Consider the following 21860-nt stretch of genomic DNA (forward strand, 5'->3'; position numbering starts at 1 on the left):
ATAGGAATTACCCAGTTGTGTGCTACGTGATATGCGTGCATGCTTTTGTGTATTTGTATATACTTAAAGTTTATAGAGTTTTAGGTTTATATTAGATGATAGTTTCTTCAGTTTCTAGTAAATGTTCCTGCTGTACTACCTTTAAGTTTACTACCTTTATTAACCTAAAACTGTCATCTAGTTGTAGAGCTCTTTGCTTACATACTGTGTACCTGTGAGGTGCCATGTGCTGTGGAAGGAAGTCAGACGTCTTGAGGGAGGATGGTGCCACACTGCAGCTTTCCTGTCTCTTTCATCCACAGTGCCGTGTTTTCTGTTTCAGAGCTTCATTTAGTGCAGTTTGAATTAAAGTGCAATTCTTACTCTCAGCTTCCTTTTTACCTTCCTTTTCCACTCCTTTTTCTCTTCTTGCTGTCTGTAAACATTTCTTGCTTTTGTCTTTTTTCTTTTTTGGTCTTCATCCAGTTGGTGTTACTTTATCACTTAAGTTCATGCCACCATTTCTTATCAAGTGAATCTTTAGTGTGTTTCTTCATGCTTAATTGATATTAATTATTATATAATTTATTTTTGTTTCAATAATCTGTCATTTCTTTTTTGTACATAAATACTCAAATAGTAGCTGCATTTTCAATTTTTTATGTGACAGAATTATTCTAAATGCTTTTATACCATTGTCTCTCTAAGTCACACAGTAGTCTAAGTAGATACTCTTTCGTAGTTGTAAAGATAAGAAAACAGGCTCAGAGAAATTAAGTGATTTTTTTTTTTCCCCAGACATTTTGAGGTAGAGAATGGTAGGATCAAGACTCAGTAGACTTCGTAGTTTGAGAATTTCAGCATTTGTTCTTAACCAGTAGTAGTATATAGCACACATTTTTGTGAAGACTACATGGGTAGTTGAATTCTCTTAGCTGGCTTACTAGTTTGAAAAAAAGTTAAAAATTGTTTTTTTTATGTGTATTAATGCTTTGTCTCTATGTATGTCTGTATACCACATACCTTGCTGTTGCTTATGGAGACCAAAAGAGGGTATCAGATCCCTTAAAGCTGGGTTTACTGGAGAATCAGCCAAGGTTTTTAACTGCCGAGCCATCTCTCTAGCATAGAAGTGTATTTTAAAATTGGTCGCATAAAATTTGGGGATGTTGCTCAGTGGTAGGTGATTACCTAGGAAGCATACCTGGGTGTGATCTCTAGCCCACTCCCTTAAAAAATGCAGAAAATTTCTGTTGTTTCATTTTTTCCCCTCCCTCCTTCCTTTCCTCCCCTCTACCCTCCCTCCTTCCCTCTCTTTCATTATTGAGGCAGGTTTTCTCTGTATAGCCCTGGCTGTCCTGGAACTTGCTGTGTAGACCAAATTGGCCTCAAACTCAGATTTGCCTGCCTTAGCCTCCTGAGTGCTGGGATTAAAAGGCATGTGACACCATTGCTCAGCCAAACATTTTTTTTAACCTCAGAACCAAAACATTGTTAAAAAGTGGTAGTACTTTATGTTTGTTGTTATTGACACACTCTAGGTACTTTTTGTCAAGGTTTTGGGTTAAGGAAATATAAGTCTGTTTGGCAACTGAAAAGCATGATGTCTGTAGAGAAAAAAAGGAGGACAATATTTGAGTAAGAAAGCCTATGAGAGCCTTCTGGATTTTTATCAAAGGCCATAAATCTGAAGGTACCAGACAGGTAGCATAGTGAGTAAAGCAAGAGGTACCAAACCAGTGGCTGCATCTCTGATGTGTTCTGGTTATTTGTTTCCTATTAGGCCAGAGTAGCATTTCGGTTTCTCCTCTATAAGAGAAGTGAGAGGAATGTTTTTGTGAAGAATTCCTAATTTCTAGATGTTCTAGTTCCAGGGTTCTTAATCTGCAGTATAATAAATGTGTCTGTTTTGATTTTGTTTGGCCTGTGGGCTACCAATCCTTTCAGTTTACTTTTATAGTCCGTTCCTTGATTTGGAAAGGGCTTACTTTCTTCACGGAGCTTGAGCTTAGAAGCACTAAGAAACTTAGTACAGGATTCCTTAGAGAGTTCATCCTCTTTTAGATGAAGATACATACAACAAGCCATTATGAAGCTGTATAACAAGTTCTTCAGAGGATTGTGGAATACTGTGTTATTGTGGACACAGTTGATCACAGCTACTGTGTGTAAGTCATAACCATTTGTTTGTGGCCTAGAAAAAAGTGTTCGTATAGTTACTGAAAATAATGGGGAAGATAGGATTCTGAAGGGACTGGTACAAAGAATAAAGTGTTACCAGAGTGAAAGGAAAGGGACTTATTAGGAAACTATTAAGGAAGCAAAATAGCAGTTTATTTTGAGAATTTAGAGGGATATTTTAATTGTATTTTTAAACACTTGATTATAGGAGCTCCTGGTAAAAGAACCAGATTATAATGATCTTAAAATATATGAAATCCCAACTAAAGAACTTGCTTCAATTTCTAGGAACAGTATATAAATTTTGATTATGTTCCTCATTAACCTGCTAGTCCTCAGTGTCTTATATAGTGTAAATCTGTTGTTATGTCTTGGTGATTATTATCTCAAATCATGGCTGGGAATTCCTTTACAAGTAGTGATTAAGCATTCACCCGAAAGGTACATAGCTTATATATTAAGAAATAGTGGGTGGATCAGGAGTGGAAATGAGTGGGAAAGTATATTTTGTCCCTAAAACTAAAGATTCCCAGAAAGATTATCTGGTACCATTTGTCTCAAGCAGACCTTCAGTATCTCTAGGGATTAGAAATAGTAATCATTAAATTTTTTTTTCCCCCACTGGCTTTAAAACACTGGATGCCTAGGATTTACTGTGCTCACTTTAATTTTCTTTTTTGTATACCTAGATACATTTATACCTGCACATTTATGGGAACCAAAAGCTGGGTGTGGTGGAACATGCCTTTGATCCCAGCACTGGGGAGGTTGGAGGCAGGTAGATTTCTGTGACTTTAAGGTCAGTGTAGTCTTGGTCTGTGTAGTGAATTCCAAGCCTCTTTTAGGCACTAAGTTCTTTTCTTGAGTTCCCTTCAAGATCTAATCTTTCAGGAGGAGCCTTAACTCCAGATATTACCACATTGAAATTAGATTTCAACACAGGAATTTTAAGACACAAACACAACATGGATTGTCTTTAATTATAACCTACCACCATATAGTATTAAGCTATGCTATGTATGATGTAAGAACTTCAGGAATTGAATTCTTCTAGTTCCTTTATACATTTAACCTCAGCATATACAATGTTATGTATTGTGTCTGTGTGCACATGGTCAGAAGATAACTTGGTGAAGTTGCTTTCTCTTTCCACTCTGGCTCTAGTGGTCAGATGTAGGCTGTTAGACTGAGCTATCTCACTTGGCCTTTTTTTTTTTTTTTAATTAAAAAAATTAAATTTATTATTTGTGAGAAAGGGCTACAGAGAGTGCAGGCATGGGTGTGGAAGCTGGAGGATACATTTTAGAAGTCAATACCCTGTGTTTTGAGGGTAAACCCAAGCCATTGATCTTGTACTGTACAGTATAGTACAGCATTCCATCATACACTGCAGGTGCCTTTTCCTGCTCAGCCATCTTGTTGTTCTACATTACTTTTATCTGTATACTGAGTCTTCTGCTCAACTACTATGTTTTCTTTAGACACAAAAACTTTAAGTCTTTTAAAATGCACTGTTACTTTGTAAAACCATTTCTGGTCCTTTCCACTTTGTAGCTCTCTTTTTCTCTCAGTGTTACCTTTAGGATGTCTTCCCTTTGGTTCTTAGCATTTTAACTATAACACACATAGTAGTACTGCACCTCACCCCTTATTTTCTGAGATAGCCTATAACCTGGGTGTGCACTGTGTGCATTGTATTCCTTCTGCCCAAATGCTGAGGGCTATTCCACAGGACCCAGTCAGGTAGGTGGGGTTGGGGAGGTCATGTTCTTGCCCATGTGCATGCTGGGAAACTGTCCTAGGGTCTTTACATGTATGGCACAAAAGCACTCTTACCACTGAGTTTAGCCCTTGAATATTTTGTTTTTACAGTTGCTTGTTTGTTTTTTATTTTTTCTTGATGTTCTTTGAAATTTTTGTGTTGTGCAGGTTGATGCCTTGTGTTGTTTTGTAATATTTTCTATTTGTTTAAATTTTCCTTCTGCCTTTTTTTCTCTGTCCAGGAATCTTGTAAGAATTTGGTTCTGTCTATAGGTACATTCTGTGTGGAAAACAGTTGCTGTTCTGTCCTCAAGTTTCACAAGCTTTTTTCGTAGTGTTTTATTTATAAACTAATCTGAGGAATTCTTTTATCTTCTGGGGCAGGGGGTGTTGTTGGGGTTGAAACATAACCATGTGTATGTGTTCTGCTAGTGCCTGTAGCTTGTAACTGGTTGCTTTGGACGGGAGTAGCAGACACATCTGCATGGTGTCAGTGTCACTTCTTAGTGTGCGGGGCAGCAGCTTATCTCTCTCCCAGAAGAAAAGGATTCACGTCTACTTTTTTCTATAGTAGTAGATTGTTGCCTCTGTCCTGGCAAGGGGTTCCTGTCCCTCTGTAGAAGTGTTGATGTCCATTCTTCCTCCAGAAGGAACAAAGCTGTCAGAGTGCTATGGAGAAGAAATTTCACTGCCATCACCTCAGACATAAATATTTGTGCTTTTAGAGAATCTATGGGAAGTTAGTAGGTGGTCTACTCTGTACTATCTCCCCTCTTGCTGGGCTGTTGTCTAGTTTGGACTCATATAGTTCTTGTCCAATCTCTGTGAGTTCATGTATGCCGCGTGCATCTTCTTGTCTCTAGAACACATTTCTTAACTCATTTACCGCCTCTCTGTCTCTGAGTCTTTTGTCCCTCTTCTGCATAGATCCCTGAGTCTTGAGGGATGGAATGATATTGATATCCCATTTAGAGCTAAGAACTCTGAATTAAAATAAAGTAGATATTATGCCAAAAAAAAAAAATGATCCTCAAAAATACCATTTAAGTAGTGGCTAAATAAAGTTGGAGCCTCTACTAAATATGTGGCCACTTGAGGGTAAACAGATAAACAGATGACTTATGAATGGATTTTGGAGTCTTTAATTGGGAAACAGGTTTTCGGGATATTTTCTGTTAACAGTCGTTGTCCAGTCCTATTTATTTCATGAACGCTTCAGGTCCCAAAGGCATTTTCCTGCCACCCAAGTTAGTTTAGTGGTTCTTTTCTGCTGTGTTGAGAAATTTAGATCTTTCCTGGACTTCTGTACTCAGCAGTTTTATCCTACTATTCTTTATTCTTTGGCAGTTTAATGTATCCCAGTGTTGTCCATTCCAGACTCGATTCCCTGCTAGATGCCCTAGACCCCCTACCACCTTCATGTCTTTTTCCTCTTGTTTTAATAACCCAGTACCTTTTTATGTAGTTTTTGTTGTTATAGATAGAACCTTGTTTCTATATGACTTTGTAATAGAGTAGTGGAATTTGTTCTTGCTTTAGAAAAAAAGTGCTTTTTCTTTTCATTTTTATCAATGTGTATGACAGGATCATTATGAAACTTCTATCCATGAAAATATAGTACTTTTATCTGTTAATCTTTCTTATCCTCTTCTCAAAAATGACTTAGAAGGGCTTTGCCGGTCTGTGAGATGGCTCAGTTGGTAAAGACACTTAACCTGCCACACTTTTTGACCTGACTTCCATCTCTGAGACCTATATGACGACAAGAGAGAGCTGACTACAAGTCATCCCCTGACCTCCACATGTGCATAATCATGTGCGTGTAAATAAGTTAAATAAAAAAGAAAATGTGATTTACACAGGAATGTTTGTGTACCTTTCCCAATAAGAAAGTACAATTTACAGTAAGTCAGTAAATATATTCTTTTACCCATATTTAAATTGTTCTCCTCTACATATCTTTAAAAATTATCTATTCAGTTAAAAAAATAACTTTTAAAGGTAAAAGGGCCTATGTTCATATGGACATAGGTAAACTGGTTTGTGTATATGTTTTTCAGAAAACATTATTCCAAGATGGCTATAGCTGTTGGTGAATGCCCCAGTATTATTTAAGTGATATCTGTATTTGTCTAATTCACTTAACGTTCTGAAATGTGTTATCTACCATAGAATAGTTTTTCTCCTATAACCTTCTGATTCCAAGTTTACCTATAGTACAGTGGCATTTTAAAAGTTTATTTTGTTTCAGTGCTGGGGTGTGAATCTGACTTGTGTGTGCCAAGCAAATGCTTTCTGTTGTGCTATATGTTTCTGGCATTTAACACTTTAAGAAACTCACTTAAAGTAGTTACACTTGGGGATGGAGAGATGGCTTAGTGGTTAAGAGCACTGACTGCTCTTCCAGAGGTCCTGAGTTCAATTCCCAGCAACCACATGGTGGCTCACAACCATCTGTAATAGGATCTGATGCCCTCTTCTGATGTCTCTGAAGACAGTGACAGTGTGCTCACATCCATAAAATAGATAAATAAATCTTTTTTTTTCTTTAAAGTGGTTACACTTGTACCTTAAACCATTTCGACTGTGCAGGAAAGTTAAAAAAAAAAAAAAAAGCCTATGTGTGGTAACTTATGACATTTGGCATTCTGATTTATTTCCAAGAGTAAATAAACATGTAAATAACCACAGTTAAGGGGTTAAAATTATGACCCAGAGGTTAAGAGCACTTGGTGTTCTTCACAAGGACCTGGGTTCCGTTCCCAGAACTTACACAGTGGCTCAGAACTGTCTATAATTCCAGTTTCAGGATGCCCTTTTCTGGCTTCTGTATGAACCTGGTATTCATGCATGTGGTTTACAGACATACATGCAGGTAAAATACTCACTCATACAAAATAAATCTTACAACAATGTACAATTTTGTGTTTGATACTTATTGTTTAGTATTGCCATCTTAGGCATCTTTTTGCATAATTAAAATTCTTAAGCAATTAAATGCCAAATATATATCATTATTGAATCTGCTGGGAATTGAGTATTCTAATAAATTGTTTTCATTTATTATATGCTATGCCTAATTTGAAAAGCAGAAAGGCTAACTTTGAAGCTCATTTATATATGTATTTTAAATATATGTGTTTGTATGTGAATCTGTATAGTATGTGAATGTAGGAATAGGTTCTCTTAGAGTCCAGAACAGGGTAGGATCCCCTGAAGGTGGAATTATGGTTGTTTGTGAACTGCCTGATGTTGGTGCTGAGATACAGACTCTGGACTTCTGCAAGTGCAGCAAGCACTCTTACCTGCTGAACCATCTTTCCAATCTGTGGAACTTATTTTAAAAATTGGCTCTATTTGTAACTGTATTCCAATTCATAGAAATATTTAGGTTTCTTGTTTTGTTTTTAAAGATGGAATAGGTTTTGTCATAGTCTACTGACCCAACAATGGTTTTCTTCTTTAATTTCAGAATTCCATACGACATAATCTGTCACTGAACAAATGTTTCCTTAAAGTGCCTCGATCCAAGGATGATCCTGGAAAGGTAGGACATTTTCTTAAATTGTAGCAATCTCTCTGGCACACATGAGTCAAGACCCTGTCTAGTTCATCGGTCAGGAGTTATGTGAAGCAGCAAGTATTCCTACTTTCATTGGCTTAGGTGAAATGTAAATAAGTAAGGATCAGCTGTTTTAAATTTTGATTGATTGATTGATTGTTTTTTTTTTTTTTTTTTTTGAGGCAGGGCTTCACTGTATCTCTGGGTGTCTGGAATTCATAGAGATATACCTGTCTCTGCCTCCTGACTGCTGCAATTAAATACTTTGCTATCACCCCCAGCTTGAGAGTTCCTTTAAAGAGATAAAGAATGCAGCTAGAGCTTGTCATTGATAGTTTGCCTTGTTTTACCTAGTTTTTGCTTGGTTTTCTTAGTGTTGTGTGTGGAATCTAATCTGATGTTGAAACATTGCTTGTCAGGAAATACGGTGGGCTGTTACTATCTGGGGTGGAACCCCTTACTTGGCAAGGAGAAAAGTGCTCTGATGAAGTAAACATTCATTTCTACTCTATCCTCTAGAGTTGTTCATTATCTCCTGATGACATTACAGTTTCAGTGTTGTATCTGGAGAATCTCTTTCTTCTTTGTTTAGGTAGCTCTGCAACAATGTAGCTATAGCTTGTATATATAGTCAGTTCTTTTCTAAAGCTTAGATTGCTAGCTTGGATCATAGGTGGTTGTCAACATAAGTTGCTAGATTTGGACTGAGACCCTTGTGGCCAGAAGATACCATTCTTATTTGAGTGGTTAGGTGTCTGTTGTTTGTTAGAAAATACCCTTTTCAGTTTTACTCTTGTCATTTCAGTTGTCGTTTACTTCATTTGTGTGAAGATCATCTTTAAATTTTGTAAGCATGTCTTTCACATGGTCCCTTTCTTGGCTTATTAATGCATATTATCTCTGGAGATTGAGCTCTAGTGCTACTTCACTGAAGCTTGTTTTCTTTCACTGTAGTCACCATCAGCTATAGCCCTTTCTGCCAGGTCTGTTTCAGGGTTGGATGCTTCTGTTTAGAGGATCTTTCACAAAGCAGCCAGCAGTCTTCAGAAATGCTGTCTCCACACTCCAGTCATCAGTCTTCATTAGTTATCTATAGAATCTAAACATTGGAGTGTGAGGATCATGTGTATCTTGTTCACTGTGAACCCGAGTTACTTGCACAGAGGTCAGTGGCATTGAGGAGGCACTCTTGTTGATGAGCATACTATATCTTCTTCAAGACCACTAAGACATAGAGAGGCGTTTCTTCTTGAAGCCCAGAAGTGGTGGTGTTTTGTGGCATTTGGAGGATTTGCTCTCCTGCAGCCTTTCGTTAAGATTGACTGTATTATTCTAATAGTCTTTTTACTCCTCACTCATGCCCTTAATTCTAACAGACCTAATCACTCTCACTAGTTTATTTAATTTCACAAACTAGGTTTATAATAATAGAATTGCTATCAACTGAGATCCCAAAGCTAGTAGCCATTATTCTTACTGATTATAGTTAGAAGTTGATGTTGTAAACTTGATCTTATAAGTAATAAATTGTGTGAATAAAGTTACTTTTATTTGGCATATAAAGTTTATTTATTTTATGTGTATGTATATTTTATCTGCATATAAATCTGCCATGTGTGTGCCTGGTGCTCCAGAGACCAAAAGAGGTTTGTTGGATTTCTTGGGATTGGAATTATAGATGGTTGTGAGCTTCCACATTGGTGTTGGAATTGAATCTGGGTCCTCTTTAAAGAGCAGCCAGTGCTTTTAACCTCTGAACCAACTTTTCCACCCCTTTATGATATTAGAATGAAAGTTTGGTTTAGAAAGGAAAAAAATATCATTTTGTTTTAGAAACTTTGGTTTCACCTCACTTTATACAAGAGATAATTAGGGCCAAAATCTTCCTTGTTCATGGTCAGTTAGAGACAGCTATTCTAGTCATATTTTTTTAACAGTTACAGAAGACTAAATAAACTAAAGAGGAATACTTCATGAAAAGCTGCAACCAGTTTTTCAGTTTATTATTAGGAATGGTTTGTTTCCAGTCCTCAGTTCTGCTCATTTCTTTGACTTGATTTTTTAAAGTCAATAATGGCAGAGGCTATGCATCAGAACTTTTCGTCTGTTGCTCCCCCTCCTTCCAAGTAATCTATAACCAGCAGAGAGCCTTAGAGGGAGCGCAGAACAAGTAAGGTTCACTTGTTTTCCTGGTTTCTGGTTGAGTGCTTTTTCCATCATACCTGTGAGAGAAGGCCAACATGTTGGTTAAACTTGGGTGTTTATTAATTGGTTTTGTTTTATATTACAGTATTTAATATGTAATTAATATAATTATAAAAATAACAGTATTTAATAACGGCATTTAAGAGTCTTTCCCAAACCACCGTTACCACGGTGGGAGAAAACCATTGAGCCAAGGTGGTGTTTGAGTAGACTTTAATGGTTTTAAATTATTAGAGCTAAGAGCTTTGATTGCCATCTGGGCATAGGACATAATTAAGTTTAGTTGAATAAGCAGTCTGAACAGACAAAGTTCAGGTGAATCAGTGATTAAAGGAATTAATAACAAGGTCCAAAAGAATTGGATTGGTGCGGTGAGCAAATGTCAAGGCAAAGGTCAGTTGTGAATGTCACATCAGTAATTAGACACACTGAGATGTGAAAGCCAAGGGTGGCTGGGCCTGGTGGCATGAGTACTTGTGCTTCCAGCACTTAGGAGGCTGAGGTCAGCCTGAGCTGCAAAGTGAGAGGCTTTGTTTAAACAACAACAAAAAGGTCTTGGCAGGGGACTTGAGTTCAGTTTCTAGCACTCACAACTGTCAGTTAAATAACTCCAACTCTCTTCTGGCCTCCATGGACTACCTTTGGGACGCATGCACACATATATAAAAATAAACCCTTTGAAAATCAAAAGCCAGCATTGATAATAGGTATTTCAATGACTTTCTGTCCCAGCATTACAGCATGCTGTGAACTGTTTCTTCTCTTTGTTGTTGTGCTCCCTTTTGCTAGATCTAACCATTTTATACAATATGTAACCCGAAAGTTATTTTTATACCTATAAATGGTATCACTTTGGGCTACAATTTAGAAAATTGGAGAAGTGTGGAGTGTAACTATTGTGATCAAGATGAGTTTTATTCTATCCACTGGAAGTCAGTCTTTGCTTTTCTGAGGCTCCAACAACTACTGATATGTTTGCTGTTGTTTAGAATTTTGCCTTTTTCAGGTTGGCATGTAATACGTCTCATACTGTACAATCTTTTTAGTTGACCTTTCATTTAGCACGATGCTTTTGAGATTCATCGGTACCATGAGCACAGCAGTTTGTTCCTTCTTGTTGTGTGTTCCATCCTATGGGGGTCCCACACAAATTGAAGGCTGTCAGAATTGTCACTTATTTGATCATTCGATTCCTTTCATTTAGGCTTAGTCCAAATAATGACAGATAGTGAGATTTAAAAATAAAGCAACTAATAGTTGTGTTAAACTGCTTTTTTTGTGGGTTGCAAATTGAAGATAGATGAGCTGGGTGTTTCTTAGACATTCAGAATGACATAATGAAACTTTATATTCAACTATAAAAACTAAAGGAATTAAATTAGGGCACTGATTAAATAAAAGCACTTATTAAGATACTTTTATATGTCTGTAATGATATGTAAAACTTGGAGATATCTAATATTTAACAGAAGCCATTTATTAAATTAGTATGATAATTTTATATTTTAAATTGATTAATTTAGAAGTAAATTTCTTCAGTTGTCTTTTTAGGCATTATTTACTTTTTTTTAAAAAAGAATTTATTTATTAAGTGAGTCTTCAGACACTTCAGAAGAGGGCATCAGATCCCATTACAGATGGTTGTGAGCCACCATGTGGTTGCTGGGAATTGAACTCAGGACCTGTGGAAGAGCAGTCAGTGCTCTTAACCGCTGAGCCATCTCTCCAACCTGGCATTATTTACTTAATTTGATAATTAGTGTATTTTAAAGTGAGGAAATCTGCATTTGTTAGAAAAAGATGTTCCAGGACCTAAGTTGGCATTGGGATAGTTGTTTCTACATCCACTCATTCAGCCAGCCAAGTGGCCTGCCTTTGAGTGCCTGCTGTGTTTGATCATTAATAGTCTCCTCTGTGTTTAGGAGAGTGGCTCTGGTGCTTTAAAGTAACCAGAGAAAGATGATGTTGTTGAGTACATTGAAGCAATGGGAATAAACCAGACTCAAACTGTTAAGAATAGTTGCTTTTTATATGGACATGCAGACTGTAGTAGCATCCTAAAATGCTGTTGAGAAGATAAATGGCCACATACAAACTGAGAATGAGAAAGAAAAGATTAATGTGTGAAATAAAACTGTTGGAGTCAGAAATGGAAAGGATCTGATATCATTTCTGAAGTTCTTTAGGTGTGTATTGAAAGCTAAAGAATAGCAAAAACAGTGAGCATATGCTTAGCAGTGGGTTATTTAAAACATAGACTCTATTGATTTAGCCATCTAGATTTGCTAGCTATTTAGGATCGAAATTGTTTTTCTTGGAGTAAAGGTTATTAGTATTTCTACCTCATCAGATAATGAAAATGTTTATTAATAGTATTTTCAACCAGAAGCTTGTTAAAGAAAAGCCAAAGATGCACTTTTTATAAAGTAATACATATTTTATGATAAGAATAAAATCATTTAAATTACTTGTTGCTCATTGAGGTATTTTTTTAGATAGATGCTAACTGATGCTCAGGCTGACCCACAACTCAAATCAGTCCTCCTGCCTCGAATTCTCCCAGGTGCTAGGGTTAACCTTACAAATCTTTACAAATTTTCATTTTTCTGGTGTTTATGGATTAACTATATGGTCTTTTCTGTTAAACACTGTTATAGGGTCTCCCCCCGCCCCCCTTTGGAATTAACTTTCATTTTAGTATATTGTGAAGTTTGTAGTGGATTAATTGCTTTTTGGAAAAATGTAGGTGAAAGCTGTCAAATTTCAGTTTGCTATTTGGGACTATCATTAACAACTACTAGGAAATGATCTCCATGTTTTCTTTGCGTCCTTGACTACTGAGAGGAAGACTTGCTGGCCCACAGGGTCAGTGGGAGATGACACTCATCCTTATTCCTGGTGGCTGTGCTACTTTGCATTTTCACAGCATTTTCATTATTAGCGATGGTTTTAACTTTGTCTAGATGTGACTAGTCTAACAAATCCTACCACAATTTTGATTTTCCCACAATCCTAATCATCCCCGATTTTTAAAAAGCATCTTTTAGTGGCCATTTGCATATCTTTTCTGAAGGTCTTCTAAGTTAAAAAACATTGTTTTTACTGAGACTGTGTGATCTGCATAGAAGTCTTTGGTAGATTTATGTTGTGAAAATATTGTCTCAGACTGAGGCTTGCCTTTTTATTTTTATAATTACGCTCTAAAATGAGTTGTCATATTAAATGTTAATGAAATGGAATTTATTCCTAAGTTACTATTTAGTGGTTTTTGTATGCTGTCCAGGCAGTCAACTAGTACATACAGATTTTTTTTTGTTTCTGTAAGTTTGATAGTTTACATTTATGTTCATAATTCATTTCAAGTTAATATTTATTTTATGTATGGTCCTCTTAATTGTCTTTTTAAATTGTTCTTTTACCTTTATGAAATATTCCTATTTTTTAAGTTGATTTGTGTGGGGAGATAGATACTAGATCAAGGCATTGAGTTTGTGTGCAGCAAACACTATCATTGTATTGCATTTTTGAGCTCTCCACCACTTGTAAATCTAGTCCTAGGATAACTGACATCCTCTTCTGGTCTCTGATTCTGCATGCATGTGGTACACATATACACATACACACATGAACTAAAATAAAACTCTTAGGAGGAACTCTAGTGGCTAGTATAAAGGAAAGCTAGGACTCAACTAGAAATAAGGAGACAGGAATTCTTCCAGGCAGTACCACTGTCTTTGTTTTCTGACAGTGAATTTATGTTGTACATAACTACTATTAGATGTCTCTAGTTCCTTTTTCCCTGTCTTAGTTACTGTTTTATTGCTGTGAAGACCGTGACCAAGGCAACTCTTATAAAAGAAAGCATTTAATTGGGGACTTGCTTATAGTTCTAGAGGGTTAGTCCATGATCATCATGATGGAAAGCAGGCAAGCATGACTTTGGAACAGTTGAGAGTTTTACATACTGATCTGTTGTGAAACCTCAAAGCTCTCATTCAGCAAGTCCATGCCTCCACCAACAAGGTTATACCTCATTGAAACCAGCATACTCCTAACCCCTTGCAAATATACATCTTTGTCTAGACATGACTTGCATACATAACAATCCCGTTGTTTGAGCTTTTTTGTAAAGCTGAACTCTAGGACACTGCCATTTCCTCACCTTGAAAAGGACAACAGTTTCCATTAACTTTCTCTCCTTCCCATTTATACAACTCTAATTTTTCCTTCTTCCATTTTGAAATGCTAGCTGAACACTACTCATAAAGCCATGTAAATTATTGTGCTTAATTATTGTGAGATTCTAGGGTATAAAATGACTATGTTAAATACATTACTGTTTCTGGTCTTTGCTACTTTGTGGGTTCTTCTTTTTTCCTACTCTTAATCTCCCATCTACAAACCCCACCCCTTTCACTCCCTATCACTAGATAGGAGAGAAGGAATGGTAGAGGGGGAGAGAGATTTCTGAATCTAATTTCTTTGAGTATGGCTACTAACAAGCTACAAACAATCCTCCTGAACTACCAACCATGCCTATCAGGGCTCTAGCATTTATATACCCTCTGAAAAGTTCTGAGAATTCCAAAGGTCACAAAATCTCAGAAATAACCTGCACTAGCAAAACCACACCTCTGGGAGAGCAGGAGGCAAAGTCATGGTTGGCTGCTGCAGACAAGTGATGCAGTGTCACATCCTACAATATCGAGACCAAAGTTCCAAAAGTGTCACCGCACATTACTTTTCTTTTAGACTACAGTGTCATGCTTGTAAGATTCCAGTTAGGTGACATGGTTCTTGTCACATGTATATCAGATCCAGTTGGCTCATTAACTGAAAAGCAGTGACCACTTGAAAAAGTAGCATGTAAGCAGTGGCTGGAAAATGAGACCAGTGCTAAGCTCAGGTGTCCACACACTGATATCTCAACTCACCATAACTCTCTACACTAATATTTTTGCTCTAATTTGTTGAACACTGTTTTCTTTTTTCCATTTTAGTATAGTTTTACTTTGAGTACTTGCTTTGTATCATATGATGTGTTGTGATTATTACAGAAATGAATAAAGAAACTTTTGCCTTTAAGGAGATGATAGCCTAGACAAAACTATAATAAATGTAATGGGAAGTCAGTGATCTAAACAGGTAAAAAGCACAAAAGTGTTACAGGTTTGGCAAGAAGACTAGAAGCTTTCCTTGGTTAATGTTTGGAGTAAGTCTGAATGTCAAATATGGGTTGATTAGTGGTAGGGTGCATAATATAGATTGTGCAGTCACCATTGAGGTTAGGATGCAGACATATGAAACATACTGTATCCACAGAACTGATTTGGGCTGCAGATATAGTTTATTTGGTAGATTGCTTGCCTAATGTGCACAAAGTTTTAGCAGTACCTTGTAAACTGGACATGGTGGCACATATCACCTTGTCTCAAAGCACATGCAGGGGTTGGGGCATAAGGATAGCTCAGCAGGTAAGTTCTTACTATTCAGTCATGAGTTTCCAGATCTGGTTATCACATAAAGGTGGAAGGAGAGAACTAACTTCATTGAGTTGGTCTCTGATCTGCACGCACGCGCGTGCGTGCGCGCGCGCGCACGCGCACACACACACACACACACACACACCAACATGCAGTGTATGTATAGTAACCATGTAAGGCTAAAGTGTGAGCTTGAGAGAAAAGGTGTTCTCCTTTATTATTTGGTGTTATAGAACAAGCAGCTTAGGAAGATAAATACCAAGTGCAAGCTGAGTTTGAGTAATATTGCTTCAGCTAATCATGTGCAAATCTAGTGTAGAAGTTAAAGTTTCTATTACTGTGTTGAAACACAATGACCAAAAGCAGCTTGTGGAGGAAAGGGTTTATTTAACTCCCTCTTTCATGTACCAGTTCATCATTGAAAGTGATGTAGAAAGATTTGTAGGTCCCAGGCTATAGAGAATAGAATATCTTTAACTGTAAAATATTGTTACAGTGTAAATCTCAGATAATTGAACATTACTGAGACTCGGTAACAGGCAGGTGAGATAGCTAGGAGGTGATACTTGATTTGCAGGTATGGAGGTTTGAGTTCAAATCCCAGCCATCATATAAAGAGCTGGGTATGGTTTATGGGTGCATGTTCTTGTAACCCCACCATTGAGGGATGGAGAGAGACAGATCTGGAGTGTTTCCAGCCATCCAATCTCCTCCTGTGGAACAGTGAGTTTCTTCCTAATGAGAGGCCTGTCTCAAGGCAAGTAAGGTGGAACATAATAGAAGAGACATCTGACTGATCTGGCCCACTATGTGCGTGTGCTTTGGAGTGCACACCTCCACACTCAACCCTCTTCCCACAGTTTTTAAAATAAAACAAATTAATAAAGTAATAACGAGTCACTTACTAAAAGCATAGTTTGCTGTTGGTTCTCTCTTGATTCAATAGTGGTAAGTGCCCTTGGGCTGATACCTGTGGCAGTGGTCTCTTTAATAATTCAGCTGTGGGCTTCCTTCTTCTGTTTAATTAGAGGTTTTTTTTGGGGGGGGGCACAGTTGTGCATGCCTGCTATTTTAGCTGTTCATGAGGCTGAAACAGGAGGGCTGTAAGCTAGCAGTGGAGCACCTTTCCTGTGAGGTCAGGCTGGAGCTCATGGATATACCACCAACACAGCTGAGCTTTATGTTCCTTCCCATTCTTTTTGTCAGTTGTTACATTTTCAAAATTCTTGATTTTGGAGAAGATTATTGTCATAGTTGTTGCTATGAAGAGATAACATGACCAAGGCAACTCTTATGAAGGAAAACATTTATTTGGTTCTGGCTTATAATTTCAGAGGTTCAGCCCATTATCATCATGGCAGACATGGTGCTGGAGGACCCAAGAGTTCTACAGTTCTACATCTTGATCTGAAGGCAGCCAGGAGGGGGCTTGCCTTCCATACTGGACAGGGGTGGGTGGGTGAGGGGAGGCTGACCATAGGAGATCTCAAAGTCCACCCCCACAGTGATACGCTTCCTCCAACAAGGCCACACCTCCTAATAGTGCCACTCCATGTAGGCCAAGCACTCAAACACACGAGTCTATGGGGCCCATACTGTTCAAGACACAACTATAAATATTTCTTTAAATGTTTTAAGGTTTACTGTAATATACATTAAAATAATTTGTTTTTTATCTTTAGGGTTCTTACTGGGCAATAGACACCAATCCGAAGGAAGACACGCTGCCTACTCGGCCAAAGAAGAGGGCAAGATCTGTAGAACGGGTAAAGCTCATTATCATGATTCATGAGTGTTGAGCATATCAGAAATGTAGACTCTTAAAATTCGTTTCCAGTAGATGACGTGTAATCACAAGAAAAGTAAGATTTTGTTTTATAGTTCTGTGTATTTTAAGAGCATTTTTCAGCCTGTTTTATTTGATCTTTACACTTTGAGCAAAGGAGGCAATTTAGGACTTGTTTGAAGGGTTTACTCACACACCTGCTGTGTGAGTCCCACATTCCAGGCTTCTGGGCTTTAGTCTGGTAGCTTTGTTCTGTATCTCAAACACTGTGGATTGATTTTAAATGAAAGCCATTTCACAGATGTTCTTCCGGGTTACACCAGATTGTCTTTCTTGCCCTCATGGTGGGCAGTCTTCGTTCACTCATACAGTAGTTACTCTGTATATAGTCTGTGTGCTTGTATTGGTATGAATCCATGGTTAAAGCTCATTTCCAAGGATGAAAAGAAAATGACCTTTGGTTGATAGTATGTGTTACAATCCGGATAGTCAACACCTCAGCTGCCGCCATGTGTTGACTGCATGCCATTTTTCCTCATCCTTACATTTGCAGCAGTACAGCTAAGCATCCATTCTCATCTTCTTGTGCTGTTGAACTCTATTCAGGTGTTGACTGCTTAGTAAACCTTTCTTTGTGTTTGCGTTTATGGTGCTGTACAGTTTTTTATACAGTTCTTTTATAAAATCACATACACTTTTTTTCTATAGTAATTTTTTTATATTTTCTATATTTTACCTTTCTCTAAACAAACTATTCATATATCTAGCATTAGTATAATGGATATTAATTGTTTGCAAAGTAAGTGGGGAAAAAGATTATAATGTGAAGAAAATGGAGTAAATGTATGGTGAAATAAATTTGACATGTCTGTCTGCCTGTCTGCTGCTAGTTATATATATATATATATATGCCTTGAAGAAAAGGACCAAGATGATATAGGTATATAGATAGGCTGTAGGCTCGAGTCCATTCTACCACAGAGCACGTTGGGGAGGCAGAACACAACATGGGGAGTTTGACCGTGCTTACCCAGCTTACTCCAAAGCCGGTGTTGCTGGGCTGTGTAGGGAAGACATTGCACCAGGGGTGGGGAAAGCACAGTCTGATATGTGGGAAGCTGTAGTTTGTTCAGAGGTCTCTGGGCCTGCAACGAGCCTGGGTCTTGGGGTTCTCAGAGTCTTGGACATCCAGGCCACACTGGGAGTCATAGAAGAGCAGAAAACAGGAGCAGGAGTTGGGTGGTGGCCCTCAGGCTGGAGACAATGTCTAGCCCAGGGGGTGAGGGGGTGAGGTGGAGTGCAGTAGTGGTTGGGGGGAGGGAAAGAGGAGTGTCTGGAGGGGGATTCAGACTTGGTGGCTGCTGTAGCTGGGAGCACAGAGGTCTTCTATGGGAGATTGAAGCTGTGACTCTGTAGACAAAGGCATTCTTCATGGCTCCCCAGGGACGATCATGATGGAAAGAGCTGGTTCATGGTTCCAAACAGTTTATTGATTGTTCATGGTGAAAATGAATATATAATGTACTATACCCAACTTTTCAGGGTGGGCCTGAGGTTAAAATACCTTTTTGCAGGGAGGGATGACTAGGACAGGAAGATTATTGGCTTAAGCCCTCTGGGCCTCTAGGTACCTCATTAGCATAGAGAACTCTGGGGCCTAAGTGACCTAAGGTCACCTCTCTTTTATGTGAGAAGCATGGAAGCATGGCACATGTTCCAAGTCAGGAGTCTGGAAGAGACCTGGGGTCACCTAAGTCTCAGGTGTGTGCCCACCAGGTCTCTGGGTCTCAACCTGCTCTGCTTTGCCAAACTTCCTGGCATGGTTTTACATCCCACAATAGGCAGGCAGGCAGGCAGGCAGGCAGGCAGAGACTCAGTCTTTATAAAACCTTACAAGTAGGAGCACAGACCAGGTTTGCATTAGGGCTGTGTGAGCATGGCCACAGAAGAGTGTATGTTGTAGGCTGTTACCGTTAATTTTAAAAAATAAAAAAATGGCTTATCTCTTTTCTGGCCCTGAGGTCTCACTCCTCAGGCCCGACCCTGAAACAGAGCCCCACACACCTCAGGAGCCCAGTCTGAGCCGCCAACACGGCCCAACTTCTTTTCCTTGGCTGTTTACTACCACCTGTTCTCCGCCTCTGTCCCAGGGTATTTCTGAACCCCCAAAATCCCACACAAACACAACTCTACAGCCCTATACAGGTTTATATATTCAACTCTCAATCCACAAATCCTCTACACAACAAGATTGCATCAAATAGACAAAGATACAAACTGCCCTTCTATATGAGATGTTAGACTTGTAAAAATCCTTAATGTTCATAGCTTTTTAACAGCAATAAATCCCACCTGGGTCCAGCTGGTCCTTGGGAAGCTCCTTGTTTCAGTCCTCTGACCTCCTCAGAGCTGTGAGCCCTCTCTACTTCTCTCACCCTGCCTAGTCACTGGCTTTCCTTTATTTTACTAATTAAAATGGGAAGGCTCAGTTGGAGTCTGTGACTAGGCAGCCCCAGTCACATGACTGGGGAAGTGGAATTAACATTAAAATACAACAGCTTCAGGACAATCTACATAGGCAGGCTTGTTGGAGCCAGACATCAATTCTATAAGATTAAATTTGAATTTTGGGGCCTTGATTGTTGACTTTTTAAGTGAACCAGTATTCTAACAGAAGCAATATATATGCCTGGTGGTAATTGGTTCACATCTTTGATCCCAGTAGTCAGTCAGGAGACAGATGGATCTCAGTGTTGAAGTCCATCCTGCTCTACAGAGTAAGTTCTAGGACAACCAGGGGTATACAGAGAATTCCCTGTCTCGAAAAACATGCCTGGATATATATACAAAATATTTGATATCTGTTGCCAGAATATCCAGAAATTTGAAGGTAGGAAAAATATTTTCATATTGTTTAGCCAATGATATCATCAAGTAGTTTGGGTGAGTGAAGGGGCTGAGAAATTATGTTCTTTTTTTTTGTTATTAATCTCTTTTGAAGTTCCTGGAGTTTGACTTTATATTTAGAAGTTGGAATTGGTAATCAGTTGGCAGCTATGTCCTCTTTGGATGTCAAGCTTCCCTTCTTTCCACTCTGTTATTCTTAGAGAAACTTAGTTTACTTTTGAAGTCTCAGAACCCCCCTAGATCCCATCCCCCACCCCAGACTGTTGATAGTTATATAGTCATAGTCTAAAGAAACCCAAGATTCAAGGTGGAGCAGCAGGTGCTCTTGAATGTAAATATATATATGGTACCTGATTAATTCAGTTTTTTTACTATGTGGTTTTTAATTTTCACTTTAAGATTAAAGTGAAAAAAATTCCAAAAACAAGACATCTACGTGGACCACATTTTCTCAGTACTGCTTGCTGATGCTTTCTTTTGACCCAAGTTATGTGTTAGTTGGCATTGTGGTAGAGGAGCCTATGTGAATAGATGTGCTGAGATTAGTGTACATGCGACCAGGTGGACACATGGTTAATATATAACTGAAAGAAGTGTTTTTAAAGTCATAATAACTTCCTGCCTTGAAACATCCATGTGTCTGTATTTTTCATAGGAAAATATTCTTGGGGGCTGGTTGCAAAGTATGTAGTGCTTTGTAGTATATATTGCTTTTTTCTTTCTGGTTGGTTGGTTTGCTTTTGGTTTTGGTTTTTGACAGGGATTCTCTGTGTAGCCCTGACTGTTCTGGAACTTACTTTGTAGACCAGGCTGGACTGAGATCCTTCTGTCTCCCCACTGACTGCTGGGATTAAAGGTGTGAATCAACTGCTGCTTGACATATATATTGCTTTTATTAGAAAACTTTACACTTTTTAATAACTATTGTATTATGTTCTAGAAACATTTGTAAATCTAATGTCCCTTAATTTAGCTTACCACAAAACAGTAAAATTAGGAACAAAGGTAGTTTGTTAGTCTTTGGGGATGTCTTTGTATGTAAGCTTTAAGTTGGTTGTTGACTGTCAGGTCTAGGAAAGAATTCCTTCTCAGACCCTACAAGTGGTGCAAGAAGGAAGGAACTGTCAGTGACTGACAGCAGTGGTTGGAGGTGGAAGCCTGAGGCAGGCTGCCTGGTCTCTGTAACCCAGTGTAAAGATAGGTTGTTTGTGACAAGAAAGGAGCACTGGGGAATGGGGGATGTTGTTAGTGTCACTCTAGTTCCTGTGTGGAGCATGAGCTTTCTAGGAACAGAGTTAGAGGACAATGGGAAGGGAAATCACTGTGGGTAATTTTGTCTTAAATTCTCTAAAGCATTATCATACAAATTATTTGAAGATAAAAAGGCCAAGTAGTAGTATATGAACTATTTAAAATATACTGGCTTTAAAAAAACAATAAATCTATAATTCTCTAGGGGTTTTTTTATTTGTTTTGAAACATCATGAAGTTGAAATACTTAGTACTTTTTGGTCAAGAAAAAAAATAAATTGTGTGCAGTTAGGAATCATTACATTTATTTAAGACAAGTGCTGAAAGGTGAAAATAATTTGAAAAGGATATCTTTTTATTTTATTCTTCATGTTTTTTTTAATTCATATTACAGCCCAGTCACAGTCGTTCCCCCCCCCCCCCCCCCCCGCCTCCCAGTCTCGCTCTCACAAATCCCTTCCCCTTTTATTTCTTCTCCTAAGAGAAGGGGAAGCCCCCACTTTGGGTACCACCCCACCCTGGTATGTCTAGTCCTAAAAGGAGTAACTCATTATCCACTGAGGCCCAACCAGGCAGTCTAAGTAGGACAATCCAATGTCAGGCAACATAGTCAGAAACAGTCCGGAATCCAGTTGTTAGGAGACCCACATGAAGACCAAGCTGCATATCTGCTACAAATGTTGGGGGTGGGGTAGGTCCAGTCTCATTGGTTGGTGGTTCAGACTCTGTGAGACCCCTTGATTCT

The 21860-nt window shown here is 38.3% G+C and overlaps 1 protein-coding gene across 2 annotated transcripts in view; it reads left to right on the plus strand.

Moving 5' to 3' along the window:
* FOXJ3 (forkhead box J3) overlaps positions 1-21860 on the plus strand; it is an 86533-nt gene that overhangs the window by 38820 nt on the left and 25853 nt on the right. For both annotated transcript variants that reach the window (XM_080921788.1, XM_080921789.1), the window contains exons 4-5: positions 7394-7468; positions 16854-16937. In XM_080921788.1, the coding sequence (XP_080777914.1) occupies positions 7394-7468; positions 16854-16937 (159 nt within the window). The remainder of the gene's footprint in view (positions 1-7393; positions 7469-16853; positions 16938-21860) is intronic.

This window comes from Micromys minutus, assembly GCF_963924665.1.
Source record: "Micromys minutus genome assembly, chromosome: 9".
NCBI classification, from domain to species: domain Eukaryota; kingdom Metazoa; phylum Chordata; class Mammalia; order Rodentia; family Muridae; genus Micromys; species Micromys minutus.